The 23459-nt window shown below is 46.2% G+C and overlaps 1 protein-coding gene across 1 annotated transcript in view; it reads left to right on the forward strand.

The window, feature by feature from the left end:
• ELAPOR1 (endosome-lysosome associated apoptosis and autophagy regulator 1) overlaps nucleotides 1-23459 on the forward strand; it is a 120612-nt gene that overhangs the window by 68373 nt on the left and 28780 nt on the right. Inside the window, exons 13-15 of the mRNA XM_068269442.1 lie at nucleotides 4206-4346; nucleotides 13591-13845; nucleotides 16224-16397. Coding sequence (XP_068125543.1) covers nucleotides 4206-4346; nucleotides 13591-13845; nucleotides 16224-16397 — 570 coding nt within the window. The remainder of the gene's footprint in view (nucleotides 1-4205; nucleotides 4347-13590; nucleotides 13846-16223; nucleotides 16398-23459) is intronic.

A 23459-nucleotide genomic window follows, 5' to 3' on the forward strand; every position in this document is an offset into this window, starting at 1 on the left:
CGCAGCACCGATCAGGAGTGCAGCAGGGCGATCAGACTACCCCCCTTTTTTCCCCACTAGGGGGATGTCCTGCTGGGGGGGTCTGATCGCCTGTCGGCGTTAGCTGGTCATTAAGTGGTTAAAGCTAATCCACCCTCCTAGTGACTTGCACTAACCTCAACCTCCTAGTAACCCTGATGCCAAAATTACAGCTATTTGTAGCTGATCATCTACACAATAGATGATCAGAATCTCTAATAGTTCTGATCATAGTAGCCAATCGGCTACTACTACCACATCGGGTGCCCAACTCACAGCCTGAGCATCTGATAACCGATATTTAGCTTGGGTGTCTTTTAGATGCATGCTGATTCCTGCACCCAATTCACTTGACCCTCCCCAAAAAGCATTGTACCTCTTCTTTCTCTCCTTGCTCTAACTTTTGCTCCGCTTTTATCACATTGCTCTGCAATGGGACAGCAGTGAAAAGTCATGTTTATATAAAAATATATGAACGTGAGAGCATAAAATTACATGTAAGATGTAGAAAACAGAATGCAGAAGAAATACGATATATAGGTCCACATTACAAGACCTCTTCCTATTGCTGTGGATTGAGATGTGTGTGGCTGCTGGCAGCTGCGATTGCTTGGAATGGTAAAGGGAAGGATTGCACTATTGGGGCTTTTGTAATTCAGACTCAATATAACATAAACACTTCAGTTTTTATTATGAAAAAAAAATTATCTATCCACGTTTCTGACTCTACATGTCCAGTGTATTTTTTATTTTTTTTACCATTTAATACTTTTAAACAAGAAACATATACAACATTTTCCGTATCAATGCAAGTATCAGTATCGTCAGGAATACAAACTGAATACTGTAGATGTCCATTGTATTTGTAATAAACTTTTTAAAATAAATCCTCTATAGCTGTTCTCTTACTGTTGATGGCCCAATGTGCAGCACCTTCATTATATCTTCCCTGTAGGCATTGTCCTCGTTTGAGTCTTGTGGTCAGCACATATCCATCTCAGGTGTTCACTGACCCTCTGTGTAGCAGATTAATTTATGAAGGGCCTATGCAAGATTCAAGGTACAAGAGAACTTGACAAATATCCCCCACCATATTTAGATCAAACAACACAGATGTCCTGAATCTCTGTTACAGACAACATATTGAAGAATCAATGGGCTTGTCATTCTTCTTGTCATTAACTGGGAATGTATGTGCTACTGCCCAAAACAGTATGTGAATTTAGTCAGGGTTGGACTGGGACACTAAGGGTCCACCAGGAAAGTTTCAGCCTGGGGATTGCCCCCCCCCCCCCCCCCCATTTTGAGCTCACATAAGCATATTTTGTACTTAAGCACATTTTGCACTATATAAATACATCATTTGGTAGGACAATAGATAATGGTAGGGAATAGATTGTGAGCATTTCTAAAGACAGTCCATAACATGGAGATGGACACATGTGGTGCAAGCAAAAAAATGGGTGTCACCATGCACTGGAACATGAGCGTAGTCATGATGGGTCATTGGCACACCCACTAATACACAAAATACAAAAAAAAATATATACAAAATAAGTAGCGGTGCTATTCACAGAGAGTGGGCCTGACCAGATAAACTTTAGATAAAATAACCAAATTAGTTACATGCCTTATGATAACTCATCAAGTAGTCAAGTGCCGCTAAATAAAAATATTAAGTAGTCATACACCTCCAGATAAAATAATTAAGTAGCCAGGTGCCTTACAATGAACAAAATAAATAGCCATGTGCGTCAACATAAAATAATTTAGTAGCCAAATGGGCCCTGTATACACAAATTAAGTAGCCATGTTCCCCAGAAAACAGAATTAAGTAGCCATGTGCCATATATATCAGTATTAGGTAGCCAGCGCTGGCTGTGGAGGGTTGGGTGTTTTGCTGGATGATACTGTCAGCAATGCAGGATGGCCTTAGAGTATGCAGGGCCTGAGGCAAGTGTCATATAAAGGGCCTAGAGCCTGAGTATAGTTGCCTCCAGTATAGGTAGCCAGCTATAAGTGCCCCCAGTATAGGTAGTTAGATATAGGGGCTCCCAGTATAGGTAGCAAGCTATAGGTGTCCCCAGTATAGGTAGTTAATTATAGGTGTCCCCAGTATAGATAGTTAGCTATAGGTGTCCCCAGTATCGGTAGCCAGCTATAGATGCCCCCAGTATAGGTAGCCAGATCTAAAGGTGTGCCCAGTATAGGTAGCCAGGTCTATAGGTGTGCCCCGTATAGGTAGTCAGGTCTATAGGTGTCCACAGTATAGGCAGCCAGGTCTATAGGTGCTCCCAGTATAGGTATCCAGGTCTGTAGGTGTCACCAATTTAGTTAGCCAGGTATATAGGTGTCCCCAGTTTAGTAAGCCACTTCTATAGGTGTCCCCGGTGTAGTTAGCCAGGTCTAAAGGTGTCCCTACCCTAGTGTAGGTAGTCAGGTCTATAGTTATCCCTTGAATTGGTAGCCAGGTCTATAGGTGTCCTCCTGGAAGGGGGGGGGGGGCAGTGGGCACATATCGGTGGGGACCCCCCTTCCATGCCCCCCCTCCAGAATGTAGCGCAGCCAGCCAGCAGCAGCAGCAGGGAACGACTTACCGAGAGCCAGAGAACTCTGCGTGCCGCTGGTCTGGTCTTCTGCACTGTCCAATCCCACTCTCACTGTACTTAGTGTGAGAGCAGGATTGGACAGTGCAGAAGACCAGACCAGATCAGCGGCACGCAGAGCTCTTGGTAAGCCGTTCCATACTACTGCCGCTGGCTGGCTGTGCTGAATTCTGGAGGGTGGAGCATGGAAGAGCCACTCTGTGCCCACTGCCCCTCCTTCCTGCACTGTGCCTCCTCCTCTTCTGCACTGGGGCCCCGGGGGCAATGTAATTAAAGGCCCACCAGGTTTTACCCCGAGCTCCCGCCGGACCAGTCCAACACTGACTTTAGTTACTCCTCGAACTGCCTCTGCAAAGGTAAATTCTGCTGAAATGCTTGACTGACCCCATGGAATAGGTAGGTTTATACTTACAGGATACCTGACCCATGGCAAAGCTACCTAAGCTAAGCACAGAGGTATGTTCATGCTGGATCCACATACTTCTGTGTATTGTCAGTTCCTCTTCTCGTTACCCCTTGTCTCCAGAATCACTCCTTGAAAAATTTGACTTTTGGCTGAAGTTAAAGTTTCAGAAAGGAAGAGGCAGGTTTGCTGCAATGGTCCCTCCTATTTACCCCACCCCATTCACTAACTTTAAGAGGATGGAATGGGAGGGTGATAGGAGGGAACGTCACAGAAAACTTGCCTTTTCTTGTGTAAAAATTTGACTTTAGCCAAAAGTCTAATTTTTCAAGGCAAAATTATGGGGTCTGGGGGTAACAAGGAGAGAGACAGAAAAAACATAGAGTTATGTGGATCCAACATAACTCTATTTATACCTTAGGTAACTTTGCCTCAAGTCAGGTATCCTTTAAGTCAGAGCCACAGGTAATGAAAAAATGGTTGGGCCTGAAAAGAGATTGCTTACTTATAACAACGTTAAATGGAGTAAAAGGGCCTAGTCTGCCATTTGAGAATCTCTGACTACCCTTTAGGAAGTAGTAAGTCAACTAAGTACCGAAACACTTACCGGGGGGGAAATCATTAGCACCTAAAAATTCCAAGAAAAAGGACGAGACATTACAAAAGTTATGGATAGTCTACTGAAACATGAAATGGACCTATAATAAGAAATTATTAAAGCTTCCACTAACATTCATTGCTGCATGAATGTTGGTTCATATAGAGTCATACTGACCAACCAACTTTTTATCAATTCCCTGCTGACTGCAGTGTTTGTATAGGCACAGTTATGTTTTAACTACCCTAATTAGGTATCAGGGAGAATTATGCCACAGCCCATGTTCAGAGAAATTGTGATTGATAGATTATTAATCTTTTAAGGGGAAAAGTGTAAAATCAACACGGGCAAGCCCTAAGTGGTAATGGTATTGTTCATGTTATCACCCTACATGTCCTTTAAAGAGATAGAAGTAGGTTTGATGAATGCATCAATAAATCCACCCAGATGCTTTTGCTATTTCTTCTGTGAGAGTACTTTTTGGACATTTTGTATGTTTTCTAGATTGTGCATATATTGTTTATCTGCCTAGCTGTCTTTATATTTCCAGTTTAAGTTGCTTGTTTGATTTCATCATCAGGCTGTAAATCAAGAAATAACCTCATTTGTAGAAAACTGGTCAGGCTCTAAAGACAAGCAGTCGTATTCGTACCGCATTGAGAAGAATGCTAACACAACTTTTTCATGGGTGTTTCAAAGGACAAGCTCTCCGTCAGATGAAGTAAGTAATGATGCACAACAAGTACATGTGTCGTCTTGTATGGATATTATGCCATCTTGCCTGCTAACCACATCATTATTTTATGCAAGTAGCTGCTTTTCTTCCTGTAAATTGTATTGTTAAACTTGTTTCACATTATCCTTGCTCAACTTGTATTCTTTGTTTCACGGTCCCTCCCTGTTTGCATTTCATGTTCACGATACATTTTAATTGCATACAGTTGTAATACTGCCTACTCTGCAACAATAACCTTAGTTTAGGAAGGGTACAAATTCTGAAGGATACTGTAACGGTCGGGTGACGGAGCAGTCACCACCGACCCGGGGTCCCACCTAGGGGGCGTGAGGCTTGGACAGATAGTCTGATTCGAGCCGGGTCATACACTGGAGTTCACGTACAGGTTTGGGGGATCAGGCAGGCGGATAGTCTAATGCAAGCCGGGTCATACACAGGAGGTCAAGTACAGGTTTGGGGGGATCAGGCAGGCGGATAGTCTAAGGCAAGCTGGGTCATACACAGGAGGTCAAGTACAGGTTTATCTCAGTGACTAACTAGCACCCTAGGAGCTGCAGATGGACATACAACACAGAAACTAGCTAGGAGCACTCAATAACAACAATAACTGATGCACAATACAGAGCAGGCTGATACACAGCCTATTGCCAGCAAACACACGCTATAACCGGCGTGCAGCCGCGGATCGGAAGTGCCTTTATACCCTCCGTCCGCGTCATTTCCGGGTCGCCTGCCGCTTGGACGCATAAATAGTACGCGTCTGACGTACGTCCGTACGCGTCCGCCCCATGCGTCCTTTGGGACGCATGCGTCCGTCCACCTCTACTGGGGATGTGGCCGTGGAGCGCAACCCGGAAGTGCCTGGATCCCCGCGACTGCGCGGGCCAGGCTGTCTCATTACAATACCCCCCCTGAGGAGTGACCTCTGGGCACTCTATTTTCAGGTTGTTGGGAAACTTGGTGTGAAACTCCCGGACCAACTCCTGGGCATGTACCTGCCGTGCCGGGACCCACCGTCGCTCCTCTGGCCCGTATCCCTTCCACTCGATCAAATATTGCAACGAGTTCCTAACCTTCCTTGAATCCAAAACTCTCTCCACCTCAAACTCAGTCTCTCCTTGTACTGTTACAGGAGGTGGGGGGGGGGGGGGGGTGGCGGAGGTTCGGAAATCTTTCGCTGATTTAAGCAGTGAAACATGGAACGAATTTCCCACTTTCAATGAATCAGGTAACTTGACCCTGTAAGCGACGTTGTTAATTTGCTTTAAAATAGGAAATGGCCCAATGTATCGTGGACCCTACTTAGGTGTCGGTTGTTTCAATGGAATGTTTTTTGTTGACACCCACACTAGATCCCCTGGACCGAACACTGGTTCCAGCGACCTAAACCTGTTCGAGAAGTGTTTCTGCTTCCTAGTGGCCCTTTCCAAGTTCTCCCGAACTTTGCCCCATACCTCAGCCATGTGATTCACCCAGTCCTCCACCATAGGAGAATCGGAAGGCGGACCCGACAAGGGAGAGAATTTTGGATTCGTACCCATGACCACCTGGAATGGTGACATGCCCGTAGATGAACTCACTGCGTTGTTTATGGCGAATTCTGCAAATGGTAAGTAGGACGCCCATTCCCCTTCATTACCAGCCACATAGCACCGTAGGTACTGTTCCAAGTTCTGGTTTACTCTCTCAGTCTGGCCATTTGTCTCGGGGTGGAACCCAGAGGAAAATGACAGTGTGATACCCAAGCGAGAACAAAACGAACGCCAGAACTGAGAGTCAAACTGGACCCCCCGATCTGACACAATTCTCTCCGGAGCCCCATGGAGACGAAAGATGTTAGTAATAAACAGATCCGCCAATTCTTTAGCAGAAGGTAATTTATTCAAGGGAATGAAGTGGGACATCTTACTAAAGTGGTCAACCACTACCCAGATGACCGTGCACCCTTTGGCGACAGGTAAATCTACCACAAAATCCATGGATATGTCCGTCCAGGGCTTGGAAGGAATTGGGAGTGACTGGAGATACCCGCTTGGGGCCGTGCGGGACACTTTACTACGGGCACAAACGGGACAAGAACTGACGTAAGCCTTCACATCTCGTGATAGGGAGGGCCACCACACCCAGCGGGCTAGGAGTTCATGGGTTTTCGCTTTTCCTGGATGACCCACAGTTTTACTGTCGTGGAACTGTTGCAGGACCTTGAACCTCCACTGAGGTGGCACATTAACGCAATCAGCAGGCTTCCCCGGAGGAGCATCACCTTGAAAAGAAGAAAGAAGGCACATGAGATCTTCCTCAAGGAAGGGGTTAGTTGCAGCAGCTGAAATACAATGTGCAGGCACTATCGATTCGGGGATCTGATTTTCAGGAGTTTCCGGGCTGAAATATCATGACAGGGCATCCGCCTTCACGTTCTTCGAGCCTGGTTTGTATGTGATGGTAAATTTGAATCTAGAAAAGAATAACGCCCACCGGGCCTGCCTCGGGCTTAATCTTTTCACCGACTCGATGTACTCCAGATTTTTGTGATCTGTGTACACCGTAACTGGGTATGCTGACCCCTCTAGCCACTGCCTCCATTCCTCCAGTGCCCATTTTACCCCTAACAACTCTTGATTCCCGATGTCGTAATTCCGTCAGCGGAAGAGAATTTCCTCGAGAGGAAAGCACAACTCCTCGGGAGTACCTGCATATTGAGAGAGGACCGCACCTACACCAAGCTCGGAAGCGTCCACTTCAACAATAAAGGCCCGAGTAATGTCTGGGTGTACCAGGACAGGAGCAGAACAAAAGGCCTCCTTCAAGGTCTTGAAGGCAAGTTGGGCCTGAGGAGTCCATTGGGTGGGATCGGCCCCTTTCTTGGTTAAGTCCGTTAGGGGCACCACTTTGAGGGAGAACCCTCGAATAAACCTCCTATAAAAGTTGGTGAACCCCAGGAACCTTTGTAGGCCCTTCAAGGTGACTGGTTGTGGCCAGTTGATGACCGCCGAAACCTTTGCCGGGTCCATGGTCAGGCCCGAACTGGAGATGATATACCCCAGGAATGGTACTTGAGATACCTCAAAGGCACATTTCTCGAGCTTGGCGTACAACTAGTTCTCACTCAGTTTCTGCAGGATGGCTCGAACGTGATTCCGGTGCTCCGCGAGGGTTGGGGAGTAAATCAGAATGTCATCCAGGTAAACTATGACAAACCTCCCCAGAAAATCCCGAAAGACATCGTTTACAAACTCCTGGAAGACTGCAGGGGCATTACAAAGGCCGAAGGGCATCACCAGATACTCGTAATGCCCATCATGAGTATTAAATGCAGTCTTCCATTCGTCGCCCTGGCGGATACGGATGAGGTTGTAGGCCCCCCTCAGATCTAACTTGGAGAACACCTGTGCCCCCGAGACTTGTGCGAATAGGTCGTCTATTAGAGGTAGCGGATAACGGTTTTTTACCGTTATCTGGTTCAGTCCCCTGTAATCGATGCAGGGTCGGAGACCCCCGTCCTTCTTCTCTACGAAGAAGAAGCCTGCCCCGGCCGGAGAAGTAGATGGCCGGAGGAACCCCTTTTCCAAGTTTTCTTGGATGTATTCCCTCATGGCCACCCTCTCTGGGCCTGTCAAGCTATACAGATGCCCCCGCGGAGGCATAGTTCCCGGTAACAGATCGATCGGGCAGTCATACGGCCGGTGTGGGGGGCAACTCATCTGCTGCCCGCGGGGAGAACACATCCGCAAACTGTCTATAGGCTTCCGGCACCTGCTGCAGATTCAGTTGGGTACTGAGCAGGGGCAGTGCCGTTAGACAGTTCTTGTGACAGGAGTCAGACCAGCTGACCAGCTGCCCCGATCGCCAATCCAGAGTGGGATTGTGCTGCCTTAGCCAGGGTAATCCTAGCACCAGCGGGGTAGAGGGCATCTACAATAAGGAGAAGGTGATCTTCTCCGCATGCAGAACCCCTACGTTTAAACGCAGCTCGGGAGTTACCGCTACCGGGGTCACCAGTTGCAAAGGGGAGTCGTCGATGGCGGTAACCTGTATGGGTCTAGTCAAGGGCAAGGAAGGAATGTTTAATCTCCTGGCCAAGTCTACATCCAAGAAATTCCCTGCAGCCCCGCTATCCACAAAGGCTTGCCCTGTGACCTCTTTGCCCTGCCAATCCAGAGAGAACGGCAGTAAAAACCGTGGTTCTTTAGGAGGCATTACCTGCCCGCCTAGATGAACTTCATCAGATCCACCTAGGCTTTGAAGTTTCCCGACTTCTTCTCCGGGCAGGTTCGGACCATGTGACCCGTTCCTCCACAGTAGAGGCAAAGACCCTGGGCCCGTCTCCGGGATCTTTCCGCAGGGGAGAGCTTGGAAGAACCGATCTGCATGGGTTCCTCAGAGTCTCCAGGAGGAGTCGCTGTTTCCACCACCACAGGAGCCACAGCAGCAGCTCCACTGCGTTCCAGTCGCCTTTGGCGTAACCGCCGGTCCACCCTAATGGTGAGGGTAATGGCCTCATCCAGTGTCGCGGGAGGCGGATAATTAATCAGGTGGTCCTTCACCGTTTCCGTCAACCCATATATGAACTGGTCTAACAGAGCGGGGTCATTCCACTGGGAGACCACGGACCATCTCCTAAATTCTGAGGCATAAATCTCTGCAGTGTTTTTTCCCTGCCGGAGACCTCGGAGTTTGTGTGCAGCGGTGGTAGTGACATCTGGGTCAGAGTAGAGGATGCTCATGGCCTGGAAGAACTCCTCTACCGAAGTGAGGGCTGGATGCCCCTGGGGGAGACTGAACGCCCATGCCTGCGGATCCCCCTGTAGCAGTGAGATCACCAAAGCTACTCTTTGCGCCTCGGACCCCGTGGCTCTGGGCCTCACATAGAAGTACATGCGGCAAGAGTTCATGAAGTTGTTGAAGGAACCCCGATCTCCAGAGAACTTTTCAGGAAGGGGAAGCTTGGGCTTCTGAGTGTGCTCTACAGGAGGATGCTCTACAGGTGCGGGGGCGGCTGGTTCGACCCGCGGGGCGACAGGTGCATGCCCTTCCATGTCAATGGCCATATCAAGGGGAGTGCCCACGGCTTGCGCTGGTACTGCGGCCTGTGCGGCTGCTTCGGCTTGCGCCTGGGCTTGGGCGGCGGCCTGTGACTGGACTATCGGGGTAACCATGTCGGCTAGGCCCTTGATCGCTTCGGCCAACTGGTCTATCTGCCGCTGCATATCCTCCATGTTATGGATAAGTAATATCTTTTTTTATGGCCGGTTATAATGTAACGGTCGGGTGACGGAGCAGTCACCACCGACTCGGGGTCCCACCTAGGGGGCGTGAGGCTTGGACGGATAGTCTGATTCGAGCCGGGTCATACACTGGAGGTCACGTACAGGTTTGGGGGGATCAGGCAGGCGGATAGTCTAATGCAAGCTGGGTCATATACAGGAGGTCAAGTACAGGTTTGGGGGGATCAGGCAGGCGGATAGTCTAAGGCAAGCTGGGTCATACACAGGAGGTCAAGTACAGGTTTATCTCAGTGACTAACTAGCACCCTAGGAGCTGCAGATGGACATACAACACAGAAACTAGCTAGGAGCACTCAATAACAACAATAACTGATGCACAATACAGAGCAGGCTGATACACAGCCTATTGCCAGCAAACACACGCTATAACCGGCGTGCAGCCGCGGATCGGAAGTGCCTTTATACCCTCCGTCCGCGTCATTTCCGGGTCGCCTGCCGCTTGGACGCATAAATAGTACGCGTATACGTACGCGTCTGACGTATGTCCGTACGCGTCCGCCCCATGCGTCCTTTGGGACGCATGCGTCCGTCCACCTCTACTGGGGATGCGGCCGTGGAGCGCAACCCGGAAGTGCCTGGATCCCCGCGACTGCGCGGGCCAGGCTGTCTCATTACAGATACTTTAGAAAGCTAAAGCAGCTTCACAGTTAGCATAATAGCAAAATAAATATTATTTACTTCTTGTCACAGTAAGGACTCCCCTTCCCTTTTACCTACAAGGTATGCAAAATGTAGTGCTTCTTTCAAAGAGTTCTGTCATCACACCACCACCACTATACCGTGCCCAGCTACTCGCTGCTTAACTCAGCATTGCTGGGGGTAGTAACAGTCCATGTAACAGTAAATGCCTCCTCATATTTCCAGGTTAGGTGTTATAGTCAGGGGCATTGCTATAACTCATGTCGTCCCATAGCAAAACGTTGATTTGGGCCCCCCCATTTTTTTATAAGGTACCTTTGTGCTCCAGGTAGGCCCCAGTATAGGAAACTAGAGATACCCCCAGTATTAGGTCACCCTTAGTACAGTAAGACACATTAGGAGTAACTAGAGGTACCCACAGCATGGGTAGCGCAGGGGTATATTTTACCAGGTCAGCCTCCCCCCTCCCCCCCAAAGTATAGGAAGCAAGATTATCACCTCTCCACTCAAAAAATGTAGGAAGCCATATAAGCAACCCATCTGGTGATGAGCGAGGGAGCTGTAGTCATAGAGTCTCTGACACTAGGAGGAAGGAAGATCTAGGTAGTGGAGCCCGAGGAGGTAATGTAACTTATGTCCAATTCTTCCCTTACACTGCAATTAAGGGAACCCGCTGCAGGTCTCTCCATAAGGCCTGGACCACCAGCCCTCCTTTGCTATAGGCTCCATAGCAGTCGCTATGGCTGCTATGGTGATCCCTACGCCTATGGTTATAGTCTTTATATTGAACCTCAAATAGAAGAACACAGATAGTGTACTGTAAGTTAAGTTTTTTCATGAACTAAATCCTCTTGGTGGCAGGAAGAGGCAGTGTAGTTGGTTTTGGCCCTGCATATTCTGGTACTGCGGATGCCATTTGCACATGCTGTGCCTTTTAATTTGCAGAGAGGCTTTTCTTCAGCCATTATAAGTCAGGTGCTGCTTGGTCATGAGCACACACCAAGCTACTCCTTTGTAACTATGCATTATTGTGTGTGTCTGCGGCTCTGTTTGGCCAAGTGCTTCATTATACCTATCCCCTATGTAGGTATGTTTGTGTACAGTATTGCATGTTGTATTTTGTCTTACGTTATCTTGATATATGTGAACTCTGGCTTCTTTGATCCTGGGGCTTGTTTATCTTAGCCACTGTGTTATGTTTTGGTACAGGGTATGGCTTCTTTTGTGCTGTATTATATATTTGACAGAGGAGCTGTATTTAGTTTACACTACTGAAAGAGTGTTAAGAGTCTGTGTTATAGCGTGTTTTAGGGCTTGTTCTGTCCTGTCATGTGCTGGGCAACTGTTCTCCACCTCCTGCAGACAGTAAGCTTTTCAACTTTATATATTGATCAGAGCTTCTTGATGGGAGTGTGTGTGGGTAAAGAGAGTGGCCTTTACTTACCATGATAATAGTGTGTGTGGAAGGTGGAGGTGTGCGTGGAAAGAGTGTGTGTTCTTTGGTTTACAGTACTTTGTGTGGGTGGGTGGATGCTGAGCATGGGGGCTGTGGAGTGTGAAGGTGGTAAGGTGGTAAGACTGTCTAGGGGTTATCATAATCCTTCAAGGCTACAGTGGACATTTCCTATTTAAAGTAATTGGGAATTGTTTATTAAAAAAAAAAAACCTGGAACTTACCTAAGTAGAGGGAAGACAAGGAGTCCTATAGAGCCTTCCTCGTTGCAACGCTATCTTTCCTGTGTGAATCCCCCGTGGGGGGGGGAATTTGGAAATCTTCAGGAGCTGAGTCCTGCCGAAGACAGGCGGCTCTATACTGCGCACGCATGAGTGCACGAGAGAGGGCACTCGCGCGTGTGCAGTATGGAGCGGCGTGTCTTTGGGAGCACTCGGACTCCCGAAGACTTCCGAAGCCTCCCTTCGGCGGCAGAGACAGCAGTATTTGACCAAATTGGTTGAATATGGCTACGGGGGAGCCAGTGCTGGAATGAGGGATCTGTGAGAGGAGTGGGAAGGCTCTATAGGAACCAGAGCCTCCCCTCTCCTTAGGTAAGTATCTGACTTTGAAAAAAAAAACCTGCTAGGTTTGAGAAAGCTTGGAGAGGCCAGGCGAAACATGTCACGTGGCGCGGCCTAGCAGGTCAGCTGAGACTCCCATGCTGACTAGCGCTCAGAGCCCTCGTGTACCATCTGCTGAAGGTGCCAGAGAGGCAACCTTGAACGCATACTGCCACCCACATGGACACTGATGTGAACCGTTGCTGAGAGCTGACGAGAGGTGACGAGGAACAATTTATCGGTGAAGTGCAACCCAGCGGTTGTGAGAGCCCATCTGGGCAACATGCACTACTAATCAATTGTCATGCAGAAACTGTTAAGCACTACTCTATCTAGTGGCACAGCAGTGTTGTGGGCCCATGATGGCACAGTGCGATCTGTATTCTGCTATTATGCAAGGACTGCTGATGCATGATGTAATCTGATGTTCAGTCACCTAAGCCTATGGTTTGTCACAATTACGAAATAGCGCTGTGGATACGCATACGGCTTGTTGGCAACTGATAGCCCGGTTCATCATATTGATAGTGCTCAGATGAGAGATGGCATGTGTAATGTTGGTGTGAACCAACACTAAATATCTGGCAATATTGCAATAAAGGGACAGTTCACATTGGAAGTCTGTGAGACAATATGATGGCGCTGTTCATCTGTATCACAGTTGTATTTTCAGTTTTGAGTAACCCTGTCATTAGATCTGCATTGTAGCCAGGTTGTTTGTGTGTGGGCATGTGAAGTCAGCTGACCTGCATCAATACACGGACATGTATCACTTTATTAAGGTGGGGATAAGATAATTTTGTGTGGTTGTTTTATATGGTCTTTATTAATAAATTTTGATATCTGTCTAAGAAGACACCCCCTTGTAGTATATTTTTGCGGCTATCTGGAGATTACAGGAGGTGGATCCCCTTCGTAGGGTGACATAACTAATATATAATCTCTCTAGCGCTCCCCAAAACATTTTTTTTTCTATGCTGTAGTCCCAGCAGAAAAATAACTGTCACTAGCATAACTGTTTTTTTACTCTTTCAGGCAGAGAAAGAAGAAAAGGAACACAGCCTAGTTATTTGTATGCTTGGCATTGTACATACACCTGTCTATCTCATCATGTCACACGTCACCTTAGTATTCCATTGCGCTCTATTTAGAATCATTTTCTAAAATAATAAACATTAAATACAGCATATCACAAGGAAATACATGACTGTGCTCCTGAATGACCATTGGGTTTTTGTGTTTATTTACAGGGTCGCAAATACACAGCAGACATCGCAAAGATATATTCCATAAATGTTACAAATGTTAAAAATGGTGTTGCGTCTTGGTGCCAGCCATGTGCCCAGGACAAAGATTCCCAGTGCATCTCCTGTCCCCCCGGCCACTACATTGACAAAAAGACCAGTAACTGCGTATCCTGCCCAGAAAATACATATCTGCAAGCATACTCCTCTTCTGGAAAGCAGCCTTGTACGGCCTGTGGCCCCGGAACAAAGAGCAATGATGTAAGGGGAGATAAGTGTGTTACCTAAAAGTACATAGTGATATGTAAAATGTGTTGAATATAAGGAATGATATATAATGTAAAGAAGGCGTAGTCCTGAAAATACTGTATAGAGGTAAGTATAGCAAGCATGTGGTGTAACATTTTATGAATCGACGTCTGACTAGAACACAGGTGTCGAACTCCAGGCCTGGAGGGTCAGAACCATGCCAGTGTTTAGGATAGATTGAGAAAGAGAGAAATGTGATTCAGACCCATCAATTCATTTGAGCTGTGTCAAAAATGTGTGAGGACCTCAGCCCTCATAGGACTGGTTTAACATCCCAGGACTAGAGAGAGCATTATGATGTAATATAACTAGCAGAGAGCACAAATAAATATGGCAGCCTTTATATCCCTCTTATTCCCACATACCTTTAATGCCTATATTCATGACATATCTTCCTCTATCTTGCATCCATGGTGTAGCAACTATCTTACTTCACAAATAAAGCATAGCTGAGCCCTACATTTGTTATGTAAAGTTAATGTGTTCAGCTCAGATTTTTATGTAAGGAGTAAAAAACAAAACCACATGCACATAAAAATAAACAGATAACTGACCAGGGCCTGGCCGAGGCAGAGGCGAGAGAGCCTCAGGGCGCAATGTAGGAGGGGGCGCACAACTCACTCAGCTATCATTCCCCTATTGTGTTTGAAGCAGAGAGAAATACGAAAAGGGGATTCATGGCAGTGACTGCAAGCCAGATAACTAGAGTAAGGTGTTGGGGGCCTGGGGCACCTCTTAGTCTAATAGCAATCAGTGTGTAATGACTGAGGTGGGGGGAGGGGGCACACTTTGGTGTCTCAGCCTTGGGTGCTGGAGGACCTTGTCCCAGCTCTGAACTACACAGAATAAGGAGGTCTTCCTTCCAGCTCTTGTTGCCAACCTGCTATGCCCCAATAGTGGAGTGATTAGATGAGTACTCCCAGTTAGTACTGGGGTCTACACATGTGCTGTACATGTAGATTGCATTCAATAAACTACATAGAAGTTGCAAAATTGTATTTCCTCTTATTGTCAATATACGTTTTAGATTTCAGCTTCTTTCACAATTGGTGCGGTGCAAGCATCCTGCGGCAGAAGAGCCTGGGGCAGGATGATCGCACAATTACTGTCACTCTGTACATGCGCCGCTGCAAACGCAATTGCATTGCCATAAACCTGCATTGCTGCATAATCTGTGCAGTAAGTGTGGATCATGCAACAACGCACTGCAGTGTTCGGTGGCCTAGTGTTGATTAAGCTACTACTGTTGCGCACTGGTTCTATTGTGCATAGTCTCATTGAGTCTAATGCCCATTGCGACAGGTGAGAGGCATGCAATGTACATTTGTGTTCAAAATTATTCAACCCCCACTAAAATTTAATGTTTTGGCCAGTTTGACATTGATTTTGATCATTTCAGTCATCTTGTTTACAGTTAAATCAAAGAGGCACTTAAAAGTAAGACAAATATAACATAACATTTATAGTGAAATAACCACAAATGTCTTTTCTGTGCTCACATCATTATCAGTTTTATTCAACCCCCAAGTGACATTCATTTTTAGTACTTGGTACAACATCCTTTTCCAGTTATAACAGCTTTTAAACGTGAAGCATAGGTTGGCACAAGTGTCTTGCAGCGATCTACGGGTATCTTAGCCCATTCTTCATGGGCAAAAGCCTCCAGTTCAGTCACATTCTTAGGCTTTAACTGTAAACAAGATGACTGAAATGATCAAAATCAATGTCAAACTGGCCCAAACACTAAATTTCAGTGGGGGTTGAAGAATTTTGAACACAACTGTAGATTGAAGTGATAAGTGTGAAAGGGGCCTTATGCTTGGAAAGGTTCTGCTTTGTGGTAACTGAGTTGGAAGGTTCATGGAGCCAATTTTACTGATACTTACGGTGACAAGGTAGCACTCTCTGCGCACAACAACTTTTATGCACTAGTTATAGAATCCTTGTCTAACGTTAGCACATCCACCCCTTGACTGATGCAGCATTCACCTTCTCAACACCAACAGACATCAGATAATGGCTTCCTCATGAACTATCCCCTCATTCCAATGTTTAACTATACTGAATAGCCTACAATACAAGCATTTTGTTGGCATGATAGTATTTGAATATTAGCCATGGCTATAGTAAAGTACAATACACAAATGTAACTTGCAAGCATGCAAAAGTAGCCTATCAGTAACAGGAAATCTCCTATACCGTTTGCTTGTGGTGATCATAGGGGCCACCCACACACCCATCTCTGCATACAAACAATTTCACTTTAAAGCCATATGTTGTGGTATGTCTGTTGCTCTTACTGTTTCACCATTGTGTTTTCCTCTCTGTAGGCACGCTCCTTGTGTTTCAATGACTGTAAGCTGACATTATCAGCAGGAAGAGAAAAGCTGCAGTATGACTTCTCCATACTTTCTAATGTAACTACATTTTCCGGACCTCCCAGTTTTACCAGCAAAGGACTGAGATATAATCACCAGTTTGTTATAAGTCTCTGTGGAAATCAGGTTTGTTACAGTGACAGTAGCTGTTTATTCCTATTGTTAGCTGTAAAGTGAATATGTAAACAGTAAAACATACAGCCAGCAATGCTATCTTATAGAAGTCAGTGAGGACATGCAACTCTCAAAGTCAAATCCTAACTCAAGGCACTCACAAATGTAACTTTTTGTGGAAACAGACTATTTAGTATTTTTCATAACAAGTGTCACAGACAGCAAGGGCCGGTCTGTGGACGGGTCAATCGATCGGCGTCAGAAATCCTCTCACACTGTCATTTTGCTCAACACGAAGCGTAACCTGACTTCGCAATTTGATGAGCCGACTCGCGGAGGGAGCGTTCAGACGCCAAAGGATTCACCACACACATACAATTCAAAGATCTGCCACCAAGCGGGTTACACAGCCCGCTACTGTTATACTAGTACTTCGAGAACGCTCTATTAACCCTTAGCAGTATGCAGGAACCTGGGTCAGATCTTTATATCTAGGCCGGGTTCTCGCATACGGGTTATAAAGGTACACTTCTATTAAACACGGTAGCGGTTTCAGGAGAATAGGTACGTTTGTGTATATTCAGAACGGATTGTCACCATAACGATTTTTAAACGTTTTATAACAAAGTTGCATTACATACATTTACACAGATTAACACATAGACACAAAGCTTCAAAATAAAAGGGATAAAATCAGAAAGTTCTTACTGTAGTTACGCTAAGCAGTCCATTTGGAGAATGAAGAAAAAGAGTCCAGTTTAAAGTAGGCATTAATGTTAAGAGTACTTGAAACACAGCATGAGTTCGGTCCTCCTTGAACACATGCTCCAAGCTCTTCTTTAGCAGATGAAATGATGAAGGACAAAGGCGGGCTCTGCTGGCCCCATATTTATACAATCTTAGAATTGGGGCTGGATTACCTCCAAACTAGGTGAAGGGAAGGCGGGGTTATCTCCTGGCAGCAAGGTTGCCGCCCCCAGATCTCAGAGCCCAAAAATGTAACATTTATTAATCCTCTGTGTGACTCCACCCCAGATTGGCGCATCGCAAATCCGAGACAGACCGTTACGCAAGTCGTTGGCGATTACGCACATCTTTCCGTAATGTTCGTCACAACAAGTACCAGTCACCTGCTGATGCCCTGTGCCCACATCATCATGGAACGATCCTCCAGTTCCCTGCAGAGACCCCCAGCGGCCCTGGCTGTGTGCATACTAAATCACGCTTCTGCCGCCAGGAGTGTCCTGCACATGCGCAGTATGAGGAATTCTCATACTACGCATGCGAAGGATGCTCCTGGTGATGGGAGAGTAATCAAGGATGCGCATAGCTAGTGCTGCGCAGGTGCAGTGGTCATCAACTGGCTGAGTTGCCGAAAATGAAACTGAGTCGCTGCAGGGGGGGGGGGCATTGGAGCACGATCTTTTTCATCTCTTTTTCGTTTTAATTTATTCAGTCAACTCTCTCTTTCTCCATGTTGCCATTGTAAAATATTACATTTGTAAAGCTGCATCATTCTTGCAAAATAAAAATCACAGTAGGTGTCGCAGACATTGCTTTGAATATGCTAGAGCCACACTGTTGTTTTGGTGTACAGGCCATGTTCTGCTGCAAACTGGTGGTGGCAGATATCTATGTGTGTGGGAGAGGGTTAACAATATTGCCAGTGATCCTCCTCTCAGCTTGCTAATACTTACAGTAGATTACTGTTCTGAATACAATACAATAACATTTCTATAGCGCTTTTCTCCCATAGGACTCAAAGTGCTTAGGCTCTCTCAGATTCAGTAGTTGGTAGTAGGATGAAGTATTCACACAACAAAAGTTATATTTCTGCAAATGCCAAACTGAACAGGTGGTTTTTTAGTCTGGATTTAAACACGTCCAGGGATGGAGCTGTCCTGATCTGTTGAGGTAAGGAGTTCCAAAATGTAGGGGCAGCATGACAGAAGGCTCTGGGACCAATAGTTTCCAAGTGGACTCTGGGTATGACTAGATTATTAGAACCTGTGGATCTGAGAATGCGGGGATTGCTACACAGCTGCAACATTTCTTTCATGTATCCAGGGCCCAGATTATTCAGTGATTTAAATGTCAGTAGGCCGATCTTGAATAGGACCCTCCATTCTATAGGTAGCCAGTGAAGGGAGTGCAGGACTGGCGTTATGTGGCAGTGACGGGGTTGGTTGGTTAGCAGTCTGGAAGCAGTATTCTGTATCAGCTGTAGGCGATACAAGTCCTTTTTTGGAAGACCAGTGTAGAGAGCATTGCAGTAGTCCAGTCGGGAGGTAATGAAGGCATGAACTAAGGTTGGTAGATCTTCTGGGGGAATGAGGTGCTTGATTTTTGCGATGTTCTTAAGGTGAAAATTGGATGATTTCACCACAGCAGAGATGTGAGTTCTGAAGTTTAAATCCCCATCAATTAGAACTCCCAGGCTACGCACAAGATCAGAGCAGTGTAGATCCGTGCCTCCTATTCCCAGTGGTGAAGACTGCAAGTTAAAGGGAAGGTCCAAGCAAAAAAAAAAAATGAGATTCACTTACCTGGGGCTTCTACCAGCCCCATGCAGCCATCCTGTGCCCTCATAGTCACTCACTGCTGCTCCAGTCCCCCGACAGCTTTCTGACCTCGGAGGTCAGGGCCGAATTGCGTACATTTTTACACATTCCCGCTAGTGCAGGAACATTAACACATACATTTTTACGCGTTAGTGGTGAAACGCGTACATTTTTGTTCCTGCACTAGCTGGAATGCGTAAAAATGTATGCAATGTGGCCCTGACCTCCGAGGTCAGAAAGCTGCCAGCGGGGGACTGGAGCAGCAGTGAGTGACTACGAGGGCACAGGATGGCTACATGGGGCTGCTAGAAGCCCCAGGTAAGTGAATCTCATTTTTTTTTTTTTTGCTTGGACCTTCCCTTTAAGTTGTTTTGTTGTCATGCGCTGCCCTTCGATCAGAAGGACTTCAGTTTTGTCGGCATTTAGTTTCAGCCAGTTGTCACTCATCCATTGCTGTAGTTCACGTAAGCAGGCGTTTATAGTTAGAGTTGGGTCTGTCACACCAGGCTTGAAGGAAAGATATAGTTGGGTGTCATCCGCATAGCAGTGGTATGTCAGGCCATGTTTTTGGATTAGTTTTCCAAGCGGTAACATGCTAATCGTGAAAAGCAGGGGAGAGAGGATTGGGGCACCCCATACCTAAGTGGTACAGAGGTGGACAGGCAGGGCCCCATAGACACTTTTTGGGTTCTGCCACTCAAGAAGGATTGGAACCACTGAAGAACTATGAATGCTGTAAAGTCTATGTGCAGTGGCGTAGCTAAGGAGCTATGGGCCCCAGTGCGAGTTTTACATTGGGCCCCCCTCCAAGCACTCTTTACGTAACAATTCATACAGCACACCAAAACCTGCTGAGGACACAGTGTCAGAGGTGCAACAAGGGGATGGGGAACAGCTTGTTAATGATTATTATGATCTAAAGCATTTATAGAAGTGATCATAACAAGCACAGCACAAATAAAGAGCTAATACTGCAGTTGAGGGAGGGCCTTACTGGCCCAAGGGCTCTGGTGCGGCCAAGACCTCTGCGACCCCGATTGCTATGCCACTGTCTGTCTATGTGCAAGAGGATGACTGTCACAACTAGTGTTACTAAGGATCCTGCAGGTAGATGCAAGGGACTAACATTTTAATAAATATGCGGTTTCTAACTAGAAAAATGTTAAAATGATTGCTTGAAGCTTCACAGTGGTCAGTTGCATAACGCACATGTTATAATGAGTGTGAACTGCAATGGAGACTGGACAAAGCGGCAACATAATACCGTGGTGCTGTACAAAAGTAGGAAAACAAACAAGGGGTACATAATGGTACAGCAACGATATACAGTACATCAAGTATGGACACTGGTACAAAATACAGAACTGGTGATTACAATGACAGATGCAACATGATGAATAAAATATATATAAAATGAGGATGCCCCTCCCCCCGGTTTGGAATGATGGCACAGCACCCGACAATTTATTCTACTTCGTTTAATGCGCACACATGACATGCTGCATCTCAACACAATAGCACACTGGCTGTGAGTCTGTGACAAACAAACTGCTCACCCTCAGCTACTCCATTCCTCCTCAGTCAGGACAGCAGTGCCACCTGCTCCCTTCTGCTGTGCAAGTCAATTTAAACACTGCTGCTCTCCTGCCTCCCACCTCCTCACTCACTGCCAGACTCCTCACACAGTACAACAAGCTGCTTTTACCCAATAATGATTGGTATTTAGACAGGTATTCAAAAAAAAGACACTTTATTTGCAAATGTGACAATGCTCCTAGAGGCACTCGGAACCCCACAATATTGTGGTACAGGCACAGTATTGAACCGAGGAAGTGGGTATTAAGACCCAGGAAACGTATTGTCGCACATGCAAATAAAGTTTTTCTCTTGAATACCAGTCAAGACACTATTTATTAGGTAAGCAAATTCTTACCTTTTTATATGTCTTAATAGCTGAATCATTTTATTCAATTTGGGCACCAAACCCTGCTATTGTACCAGTACTACTCTCCTTTAGAGGAACGAGACCCATCGGTCTCACACCCCATTTTCCTGGAGAGAGCGACCAACCCATCATCGTATACCTGAGTGCGAATGGGTCTTTTCCCCACAAGAGCCAACAGTGGTTGCTTTCATGCAACTCCAGTTTGTGAGTACTTCATTTACCATCTCTAGGTTATCCACCTTCAAAAAGCATACTACACTATATTGGTCTCCTGTCCTTGTGTTTACCCTTTTATCTTCAACGTCAACTTGATCCACCTCCTATAACTTATTTTTAGTGCTGGCTTACTAAAAGTGAAGTGAAATTAGATATACACAGATGAAATTAATTCATAAAGATAGTGCTTAAGGTTTTTTTGGATTAAACTTAATTTATTCAGCTCCTTTTAAAACAGACTTGGCATTTTATTCAGAATGGAGGTAGCCCAACCTTACATGACAATAACTTACATTACAAAATTGCATAGAATATATAGCCCAAGCTGTTATTACAGAGGGAGGTTCTGAATCTGAATTACAACCCTATTTTTTTTTTAAATGGTTTGTTTGCATTGTCTGACATTTTCACACAAATGTGTTTATCACATAAATTAGCCCTTTCTAAACCTGATATTCTGGTTGCACAAGGAAAATTACTAGGCATGAAGGATAAAGGATCATGTCTGTCTGTACTAATTCTCAGAGATGATCATATTTGGGAGACAGCTATCTTAAAATATAACTTTTAATGATTCTTTAAAAATGAATTAGACATACAAGAGCAAACTACAAAAATCTGAATGTACTAACTCACTAGCATGGCACATGACCCTATAGGGTGTATTTGTAACGGGGTAAGCAGAGCTATTGCTACATTCCACCTGTTACCATGCTAAATAATAAACACAGTATGACCCTATAACAACCTTACATGTAATGGGGGCTTCATCAGGGGCAAGGGTGTAACTAGAGAGGAGCGGCCCCTGTAACCGCAGGGGGGGCCCAGAGCTGTAAGGGGTCCCCCACTACTATTTCACTACCTCTAATAAAGGGGTCCATTCTTCAGATCGGGTGTTTTTGTGGCTACACTTGTTATGGGTGTGAAGATTATGATGTCCACGCTTGTTTTATGGCCCTTGCAAGATGGGCTCCCAGGCTGCAAGGGCCACTAAGGGTAAGGATATGAACATTGGGGGGCACCATCAAAAGTTTGCAGGATTTGTAGTCACACCACTTATCAGGGGTACCATAAAGTGCAAGGTGCAGGAGTGAGAGCACATAGAAACAACATGGAAAAGTAACATATACAGATTAATCACATTGAGGGCCCAATCACAATAGAGCGCTTTTCAGGCGATTTCTGCATTGCTGGAAATCGCTAGCGTTTTTAAAAGCGCTTGTGCAATGTAAAATCTATGTGGCTGTTCTCATTTAAGCATTTTGCGTTTTTCAGCGATTAGCTGACACGCAAACTTGTAGCCTGCACCATTCCTGAGCGATTTTGAGTGATTAGTGCTTCAATGTTAAAGATAGGAGCGCTGGGGGCATGGCCAAGATGGCGAACAGCTAACACAGAGAGCTCCGCCATCCAGCACTCGGAAAAACCCTGTTTATACTGAACTGTTTCTGCCGAAAACTGCTGCATTTGCTCCCTAAAAGCTCCGCTACCAACTGGGCAAAACTGGAGTGGTACAACCCAGCACTGCCGCCAGAGCGAGAGGTACACCTTCCCCTGCTCCCGGGCAGAGGAGAAGCGGTAGGCCCAACTAGGTCACACAGACCATCGGAGAGATACTCCCCATACGAAGACGCCACAATGTCCCAGCGCTCAAACAGAACGAACAAAGATAAAGGGAAAGCAGAAAGAGCCCTCTCTCTGGAGCGTCCGAGCACCTCTCAAGCACCTCCGATATCTACCAGCAAACACAAGCTGGCCTCCGCAGAGACGCTGAACCCGGACCACGAGGCAGATCAAGATGGCGACCAACCAGCCCCTCCTAACCCATTTGAAATACTTGATGCAGTGGCTGGATAGTGTAATGGTTAAGGGCTCTGCCTCTGACATGGGAGACCAGGGTTCGAATCTCGGCTCTGCCTGTTTAGTAAGCCAGCACCTATTCAGCAGGAGACCTTAGGCAAGTCTCCCTAACACTGCTACTGCCTATAGAGCGCGTCCTAGTGGCTGCAGCTCTGGCGCTTTGAGTCCGCCAGGAGAAAAGCGCGATATAAATGTTCTGTGTTTGTGTCTGTGTTGTTTGATGCCTTTAAACACTGCCAGGCTACACTCACCCTAAAAATGGATGCATATGAGGCGGGGATGGGGCTACTGCGTCAAGACATGTCGGTGCTAAGAGAACACACGGTTGACGTTGAACAAACAGTTTCTGATCTGCAAGATGTACAGCAATCTCATGTTTGTGCCATCCCAAGAATGGAGAAACGACTGGATAACCTAGGAGTAAGAGCAATTGATGCAGAAAACCGAAATAGAAGAAACAATCTAAGACTACTAGGCTTACCAGAAGGCACT

The sequence above is a fragment of the Hyperolius riggenbachi genome, chromosome 2 (genome assembly GCF_040937935.1).
Source record: "Hyperolius riggenbachi isolate aHypRig1 chromosome 2, aHypRig1.pri, whole genome shotgun sequence".
NCBI lineage: Eukaryota > Metazoa > Chordata > Amphibia > Anura > Hyperoliidae > Hyperolius > Hyperolius riggenbachi.